At 37.5% G+C, this 9379-nt stretch overlaps 1 protein-coding gene across 1 annotated transcript; it reads right to left on the bottom strand.

Annotated features, from left to right (window-relative positions):
- Nucleotides 1–1984: 1984 nt before the first annotated feature.
- LOC120771891 (protein gooseberry) lies at nucleotides 1985–8362 on the bottom strand. Its single transcript, XM_040100160.1, has 2 exons — nucleotides 8308–8362; nucleotides 1985–3492 (listed from the first exon to the last, which is right to left on the bottom strand). Exons 1-2 carry the CDS (start codon nucleotides 8360–8362, stop codon nucleotides 1985–1987), a joined length of 1563 nt encoding a protein of 520 aa, XP_039956094.1.
- Between the last annotated feature and the right edge of the window lie 1017 nt (nucleotides 8363–9379).

The raw sequence follows: 9379 nt of genomic DNA, 5'->3' as shown, positions 1-9379 counted from the left end.
ATATATAGACTGAGTTAGATATATAGTATATGGCTCATAAAAAATATACATTTTTGTTTCTCAACAATCCCTCACAGATTTCCCTTAAATATCTTTTTCCTCAGAAATCTGAGGTTTATCAGACAGACTCAGACCAAAGGTATGAAGGAATGCCTCCATGAAGCCCCAAAATGGTCATTGCGACTAAAATTCTTATAGGTTTGTATAATATTGATAGAATTGAAATTATCGCTTTTGACTGATTGAGCTGGGCTGGCTAATAGTATGACCGAAGCGAAAGGATGAAGCTGTAGGACTCAATGGCAAGCTCAATCGTGAGAAATTCTCAAGGTGAGAGCAACTTCCATGGCCAAGAAGCACTGAATGGTGTCGCTAATTGACCGGATCAACACCCCCGATCAAAGCTGGAGTCGTGGAATAGATGCTGCTAGATCCGCTTCCCACAAAAGTGTTTGGAAACCTGTACATGCCAACATACGATGCTGCGGGCTGGCTGAAGGGGGTCAAAATCAAATGTAAAGTTGACTCCTCACAGCTATGGGTGAAGAAAGTGATTGTGAACCTTCAAGGCCTGTGGGGGACACTTAATTGTGGCGCTCACTGACCGGATCAACTCTCTGAGGTAGCACCAATTGAAAGCTATGGAATAGAAGCTGCTAGAACCGCTTTCCGAGACTTTTCAAGGCCTGTGGGAGAGTGAGATTTTGTTTTGCTCTGAAAGCTTTGCCCCACGAAAGGTTGCTTTACCTAGTGACTATGTGAGTAAAATTCTTTTTTCGGAAAGCTATGATGTGTGAAAGTTTGCTTTATTTAGAAAGCTTCGAAAGTTTCTTCGAAGTAACCATGCGGGAAAAAGTGGTTATTGTGAAAGTTTCGAGCATTGAAAGCTTGCTATACTCAGTGACTATGATTTTATTATGAAATCTTAGAGCGTTTAAAGCTGGCTTTAGCTACTAGCTATGTGAGATAAGTGGTTATGGAGAAATCTTCGATTTGTATAGTTTGCTTTACCTCAAATTTATGCCAGAATAAATTTTTATGAAAGCTTCAAAAACTCTACTCAAATTATTTGAGAAGAAGTTTTTAATATGAAAGCCTCGAGTATCCAAAGCTTGATTTACCTAGTGACCATGCGAAAACAAATTTTATTATGAAAGTTGCGTGCTTCAAAAGCTTACTTTACCTACTTTACCTAAGTAATATGCAGAAAAATTTTGTTCAAAAAAGCGTGGAAAATTTGTTATACTCAGTTACTAAGCAAGTTTTTATTATGAAAGTTTTGAGCTTTAAAAGTTTCTTACTATGTATGTGGAAGAGAGTTGTTATTATGACAGTTTCGAGCTTCAAAAGCTTCCACTAATGATGCGGAAGAGAGTCGTTATTATGAAAGCATCTAGCTTTGAAATTTTGCTTCAATTCAGAATATAAAATATGTGATTCTATGATCCGCAGTCCAGAGTCTCAGAGAAAGATTTAAATAGGAAAAATTTTGGTTAGAATATACAGAGGAAATATGTGTACTTCAAAATATATTCTGGGGACATTTGATTTCCAAAGTTAGAAAAGCAAAAAGTGAGATTGTTTACCCCTGAGATTTGACAAGTAAAAAGAGAACTAATACATGAATTTTATTTTTCAAAATTGATTTTATTGGTTTGACGAAATTTTCATAACTAAACAACCATTAATTACTTAAAATCTAATTAACTTAAATAGTAAATATCTTAAGAAATAACTAATACCAAAATAATTATAAAAAATACAACAAAAGTACTCAGTCTTGAGCTCTACAAAATGCCCATACTTCATATATATATTCAGATTGTCGAGGCACAGGTATAATTTAACAATTCAACTGGATGAGTGGTCCCGTAGTTTCTACACTATAATAATTATATAAGTTCTTAACTGATTTAGAGATGCTACAGTCTTACAATATAATTGCTAGAACTTCTTTGTTGCAGGATTTCCATTTATTTTCGACTTAGAAACCGAAATACGGATAGGCTGCTGCGCTGGCTGCCGTTTTGTGCTCGCTCATACCCTGCGTATAGCCACCCATGTGATTTGCGCCCGACGAGAAGAACGAGCCGGGGAAGTTGTACGAGTCCCATGACGACATAGCCGGATGATGGGAGCCCGAAGCAGCAGCCGAAGCGAATTGCGAGCGCAGCTGCTCAGCTGAAGTGGCAGCGGTGAAATTGCTGCTGGCGCCCAAGCCATAAGCTGTGGAGGATGTGGCATAAGCCGCCGAGTTGGTTGCGGCGGTGGCTGCTGCCGAGCTGCTATTGACAGCCGCCGATGTAGCTGAGCTGGTTGCGGTGGACGATGGCATGCCATAACTCGAGCTGTGGCTGTAATTGTTGTTGCCGACATCGTTGTTGTTGTTGCTGCTGACGGTAGCGCCTGCCTGATGCGCTGGACTCAGTGAAGCCGAACTGGCGGCGCTACTTGTTGGCGACATGGACGCCACCGAACCGCTTGAGTGAGCAAAATTCTGATGCGGTTCAAAGACATTGGTGGCGGCAGCAACGGCTGCGGCTTGTGTGGCAGCGCTACTGCCAAATGTATTCCAAGCTTGACTGTATAAGCCCATTTGATGCGTGTGATTGTGCGACAGCGCAGCGGCCGAAGCGGACATGGTGTGTGCAGCAGCAGCGGCGGCGGCATGGTGATGGTGATGCGCATGATGATGTGGATGATATGGTGAAGCAACGGCGGCGGCGCTAGCAAACCCGGCCGAGCTGAGTCCACTCGCGGTGCTAGCGGCAAAGCTTGATACTTGCTGTGTGGTGTTCAATTGTTTGCGCAAACGCGCACGTCTATTCGAGAACCACACCTGTACGCGCGCCTCTGTCAAGCCGGTGCTCTGAGCCAACTCTTCACGCGTATAAACATCTGGATATTGCGTGCGCGCAAATATGCGCTCCAATGCGTCGATCTGATCGTTCGAGAAGGTTGTGCGCGAACGACGCTGCTTGCGCTTCAACTGTACGCCCGGCTCGGCATCATCGTCACTCTCATCGCCAGAGCCATTCGATAAACCGCCAGCGCCGAGTATGCCATCTATGGAATGCGCTGAGCTACCGGACTCAGAGTGTGCGCCACTATGGCCGCCACGTAGCAAGCGACTGATTGAGCTTACGGAAGGCGCGGTATTCTTATCGCATAGACCGCACTCAATGAGCTTAGCGCGTATTTCCCAGCTGAAAATGTCGGGATTGGCATTACGCATCTCCTCAATTTTCGACTCAATATCCGGTGTGGCGACGCGCGGCTTGCTACCGCCAATAACGCCTGGACGTATGGAGCCGGTTTCCTGGTAGCGGTTCAGTATTTTCGAGACGCAGCCATGTGAGACGCGCAATTGGCGTGAGATGACGCACGGCCGTACGCCGGCAGCGGCCATTTCGACAATTTGACGACGTATGTGATTGGGTAGCGGGCGACCATTGATGAAGACCCCGCCAAGTTGGTTGACGCGTCCTTGTCCTGCAAGTAATGGTAGAGAAAATGTTTAAATTAGTTTTGTGATGAGTTTGGTGGGTATAATTGTTAGAGTGGTGTGTTTTAGTAAGCGTTACGGGCTGTAGAGATATGTTTAAATATTATTTGTTTACATTTTTTTATCGGTTTTATTATTGCTTTTGTTGTCTAAAGAAATCGTTAGCGTGTGGTGAGTTTGAGGTGAATTTTTTTTTTTCATTATGGGCGCAGCACTGTTGCCAGCGCGTTTAAGCAATTCATCTAACTATACGTTCATTTTGGTCATCTAATATTGAGTTATACAATGTGCTCAGGGCTTGCGCAAGCGCATGTGTGGTAGCCTGTCATGCCTTCCGTAGTTCAAGCACACAATGCAGCCAACTTAAGCGCGTTCATTTGCTTTGTGTGTGTGCTCTATTTACCATATGTTTAGACAGAGGCTATTACCTTTGTACCTTTGAACACGCCGCTAAGAGAATTGGACTTAGTGAGCGCGCTTACTGAAATTTCTGCTCAAACAAGCGACGCGCTCAGCAATGCTCTTAGACTTATGAGGCAATTGTGGCAACTCAATTAGTTGTGAAGTGGAGCATAACGGTATAATGCAATTATTTGCAAGACAATGCGAAATTTTCCTAGACAATCTGTCTGGTTTTGTTCTGCATATTTCTAATATTTTTCTTTATTTTTATTATTATTGTAGCAGCTCATCCGTGTGAGCGCGTGTGCTTTTGCACGAAATCTTAATACTCATTTATGCTATTGTGACGGCATAGGATTACTTTAAGCGCACTTGAGTGCCAGCGCATGCGTGTTTGCGTTTTCACGTGTGTATGCGCACGCTTGAGTCTATGATGCGATCAGTTCGCACGATCGAATTTAAATGCTAAAATGAATGCAAATTTCGCATTGTAAAATAATAATATTTGAATAATTTGCCAGGCGCACAGACAACAACAATTACAATACAAAAACAAATGCGGCAATGTAAGCCGCAAACAAAAAGCCAATTGCTGTGGTTACAGCGCGCGCCGGTGTAGTTGTTTATGCAACGCGCCAAGCGTATGCGAAAAACAAATCGAAATGAGCAACAAATTTAAATTGTATGGAAGTTAATGCGGCAGAGTGAAATCAAACGTGAACGAAATGCAAATGTAGTTTTGTTAAACCGACAGGCACAAGTTGTGAGCGTTTGACCAGCTGCGCGGTTGAGCGCTAATAACGAATGCGAAAATATAAGAAAATCATGCCACAAAAAAAATGTAAAATAAAGCAGCCGCAGATGCAGCGCTCATGTCAGAGGATCACTCAAACAAAGCGCGCTGCTTCCAAGTGACGTTAAAGCGCAGACTTGAAGGCTGCCTGCAAGGTGGGACTAATAACTCAAGCGCGGCCTGGCAGGTCTGCAGCGGTCGCTATGACTGCGCTACAATAAGCTTACAAAGCAAACTAATAAGTCGCGCGCCGCGCGCCGCCCGAAAAATTAAAGCGCTGCGCCGGTGCGTTTTGTTCTTTCACACTCCACACACTTTCAGCTCCAGCTGTGCGCACTAATAAAAATCCAGAAGAGCGCGCAAGCGACGCGCAACCACGCGAAATAAAAGTAAAAATCATAAAAAATATGAAAAACGGACAGCGCAAGCGCAAAAACGGCACAAATATTGGTAAATAAAAGTAAAAATAATGAAAAAAATTTACGAAAAAAATCAAAGTAAAAGCAATGCGGAAAAATATGGGCAAGCGCGGGCAATACATGCACACACGCGCGCGGTAATGTAGCTGAAGGCGCAGCCAACGCCACTGCTCTTGCTGATGAACGTGCTGGGCTGTTGCTATACACAACAACAGCAGCAGCAACAACACCAGCAAAAGCGTTGCAGCGTTGCTGGGGATCATTGCAAGTGTCGGCGGCATAGGCGACGCAAGAGCGCGCGATCGCTAGATCAAAGACTTTGCCGACGCGCCAAAACGTCTGCGTTGTACGCAAAGCAAAGAGCAAATCGTGTGGCACAACTTGCCAGCAACAGCTTAAGTTGGTGAAGAAAGCTGCCAGCACACGGTAGGTGCCAGTGGCGGAGGTTGTTGCTATGACAGGCCGGCGCAGACGCGGAACGGCAGCATGGCACAGCTGTGCGCGGCTAAATTGTTCTGTAGCCGCTGTGTCTTCTTACACTCATTTGATTTTTGATTTTCTCTCTTTGTGGTTCGTTTTTTCGACTTTGCTGCTGTTGTTGTTGTTGCGATCGCAATCAATAAGCCACAAAGCTGATCATGATTATTGGAATTTTAGTTGCTTCGCTGCGCTCGGCAAGCCACGCGCACCCACCGTATTGAGTGGTGTTGCTGGACAGCGGCAAAGCGGCGTAATGACGAACTGACTGCTAGTTGGCAGGTAAATTGCGTGTGTGTAGTAGTGTGGCGTAGTGTAGCGCGCTTGTCGGTAACTTGTCGCCGGCAAGAACGTATGAGTTTGTATGTGTTGCTTTCTGTTGTAGTTGTTTTGTTATCTGACTGAATTGGAGCGCATTTGCGCTGTTTGAGTTTTTTCGATTTTTTCGATTCTTTTTTCTCTTTTTTTTTAATTTTTTTCTATTTATTATTTTTCTCTGCTTTTTGTTGTTTAATGAAAATCGGTGTTTTAAGCTGCTCGCCTTTGCTATTGAAAAGCGACTTTCTTGAATGGTCGCAGCAGTGACTTGTCTAAAATTTTCTTCTACGATTACTCTTTGTTGCGCTTGTTGTTGTTGCTGTTATTATTATTACCCTTTTTTTGTTGCGTACATTCACTTGTATGGCATGAGTTGTGAAATAATAATGAAAATTAGTTAAAAATTGTTTATAATTGGAAATGGATGTTCACACCAGACCATTTGGCGCTGAGTATCGTCTGTGTATGCATGTGTGTGTGTGCGTAACTCTTTTGCAAAGCAGCCTTAGCACGAAAAAGTATTAAGTTTGACTTGTTGGTAAGTGCCATTGCTGGCTATGAAGCAGGTTTTTGAAGTGTAATAGAAAAAATTGTGTGTGTATTCAGCAAATTTTAGAATTATTTGAAGATTTTCGAAAATATTTGAATATCGTGAAATTAATTTTGACTTTTTTGACAAATAATTCAATATAATTTTTTTGTGTTTTAGTTGAGTTGTATGCATAAATTATTTTTTTTTATGTATAGGAAATATTTTTATTAGATTTGAGAGCATATAGATTTTAGGTTTCAAGCATTTTTTAAAGAATTAGAAATTTTCAAAAGAATTTTAGTAAACTTTTTTGAAGAAAATTTTCTTTCATATGCATTTTTGAGTTGAAAATATTTTTGTTTTAAGATTTATTTAAATTTTTTTTTTTTTCAAATTTATTTGTTGTTGTTTATTTTTGTTGTTTATTTTGATTTTCAGTTTTTTTTTTAATAATTTTTTTAATTTATTAATTATTAACTATTTGTAATTTTAATAAAATATTTTAATTTAAATTTTTATTAAAATATTCTTTTTTTAATTTTTTCTTAATGACCCATTTTAATTTATTATTTTTTATAACATTAAATGATTTTTTATTTTGAATATATATTATATAATATTTAATCAATTACTTAGAAAAAAATATTAGTTTTAATAAAAAAAAAAATATTAGAAAATATGTAGTCTTTTTCAAGAATTTTTATTTTAAAATTGAAAAAATATTTTTTTTTTCATTTAATTTTTTTTTAATTTTAAGTTTAAAAATATTTTTTTCGTTAACTTTACATCCAAAAATTTTGTTTTTTTTTTGTAATTTCTCATATATTATTTTTTTATATTATTTTTATGGAAAATGAATATCAGAAAATATTAAATTTATATGCAAGAAAATTGGTTGTGAGTATTGAAAAGTTATTATCTTTTCTATTTTAAACAATTAAAAATGAAAGAGAATTCTTTACTTTACGTTTCAAAATATTTTTTCTTTATTTTTTCCTTAATTATTATTTATTAAATTATTTGATATTCTAAATAAATATTTTTATGAAACTGAAAAAAAATTAATAAAACCAAAAACATGGCAAATTGTATTTTTTTTAATTAAACGAAAATAGATATTAGAAAATATGCGATTTTATATACATGAAATTTTGTTTTAAATATTGAAAAAAAAATTTTATTTTAAGTTTATTTATTTAAAATATTTTTTTTTTAATTTATATTAAAACATGATAGTATTTATTAGAAAATAGATCGGAAGAGCACATTTTTATTCAAGATATTTTGTTTTAAATATTTATTTTTTAATAAAACATTTTTTTTATTTAAATTAATTTTTATAAAAAGAAATTTCTTGCATATTACGAACAAAAATTTATTTATTTTTTTTTATTATTATTTGTTAAAATTAACGTCTTCCTTATTATTACTTAAGTTAAATTGAAAAAAAACTCATAACGTTATATTTTTAAATTAATAGTAGAAAAAATAAAAATTTTAAGTCAATATTTTTTAAGAGTATTAAAATTTTTTCGTATTAAATTTAGTTTTTTCATAAGTTTTTAGAAATATTGAAATTTTTTTTGTATCAAATTTAGTTTTTTCTTAATTTTTTAGGAATATTTAATTTTTTTATTTTATTTAGTTTTTTTTTAAATATTTTAAGTAAAAAAATCTGTTTTTATTTTATATTAATATAAATTTTTTAAATAGTATATTTTTTTATAAATTTTTTATTTTTCTTTAAATTTTTGTCTTATTTATTTAATTTTTTCTTTCAAAATTGCTACCACAACCGGCTTCGCTCACAACCAATAAAATTAATTTTTTAAAAAATAATAATAAAAACACGCATAATTACCTTGAAAGGGATATCCAGCAAAGTACGGTGTCATATTCAATGTTGAGACTGTCATTTTCTTATATTTCTCCAAATGTTTTTGTTTGTGTTAAATTTACTTAACAAAAATCACTCGCTTCAAGCAAAGTTGCGCATAAAATCTCCAAAAATTTATTATTTTTTTATCACTAAGTTTTTTCTTTTGTTTTTGTTGTACACAACACAATTTGTTAGCGGATTTTAGTACAAAAACGTTTTTTCGACTGTTATTTACAACAACTCACAACTTAAACGAGCGCAGAGTTCGTTTTATTTCGCCAAATCGAACACGTCACGTGCGCCACCCAATAAGCGTTTATATCAAATATTTGCACAGAAATTTCCAAAGCGAATTAGAGCAACAGACGACACTTTTCCTACGAACATATAAATTGTACTTTGATCTGCAGTCTATATATATATAACTATGTTTTTCCTAAGCTACTGAGAGCGTCGCAGTTGACTCGTGTGTGTTACTTGCTGAAAATTCACTACATCAAGTGTGTGACTCGTACGATTGCCAGCTTGAAACTGATTTTGAAACGGTCAGTCCGAGCACCAGCACGCTTTCTTGAGATTCTCAGACGCAGTTGTGCGCGGCCAGAAGACAGCAAACACACAATTTACAATGAGAAAGCAACAAGAGCTACGTGTGAAGCAATGAGCGGCCACTAAAGCAGCGCTTGTTGCTGTTGTACGCCAAACAGGTAAGTCAACACTCGCTCGCACTCAAACGCTCTCTGATGGTAGTTTGAGCGAGTGAGTGAGCAATAGTTTATGTTGTGCAACAACTACCAGTTAACCACAAGCAATTATATGGATGTGAAATCAACCCTGAAATGCATTCGTCGCACTGCGCGCTCAGTTCGCATGCTTGTTGTTGCTCACTTGCTTGCCGGCCGATCGTTGCACCCACCCACTGCGTAAAGTAACGGCGCATTGTGCAGACAGTGGAGTGGTGTATATGCTTGCTGTATGTGTGTATGTGTGTGTATGGGTTGCAAAAACAAATATACAACAGCCAATTGCCGCTCTCGGCAGTGAAAGCATTTAT

This window comes from Bactrocera tryoni, chromosome 3 (assembly GCF_016617805.1).
Source record: "Bactrocera tryoni isolate S06 chromosome 3, CSIRO_BtryS06_freeze2, whole genome shotgun sequence".
Lineage (NCBI taxonomy): Eukaryota > Metazoa > Arthropoda > Insecta > Diptera > Tephritidae > Bactrocera > Bactrocera tryoni.
The sequence above is the reverse complement of the archived record's forward strand: the minus strand, read 5'-3'. Positions and strand labels throughout refer to the sequence as shown.

What these genes read in the sequence shown, in the direction of transcription:
- LOC120771891 (XM_040100160.1), bottom strand. Translation starts at nt 8,362, where the DNA reads ATGACAGTCTCAACATTGAATATGACACCGTACTTTGCTGGATATCCC. An exon ending in TGCTGGATATCCCTTTCAAG is followed by an intron (nt 3,493 to 8,307) that starts GTAATTATGCGT and finishes CATTACTTGCAG; the next exon opens with GACAAGGACGCGTCAACCAA.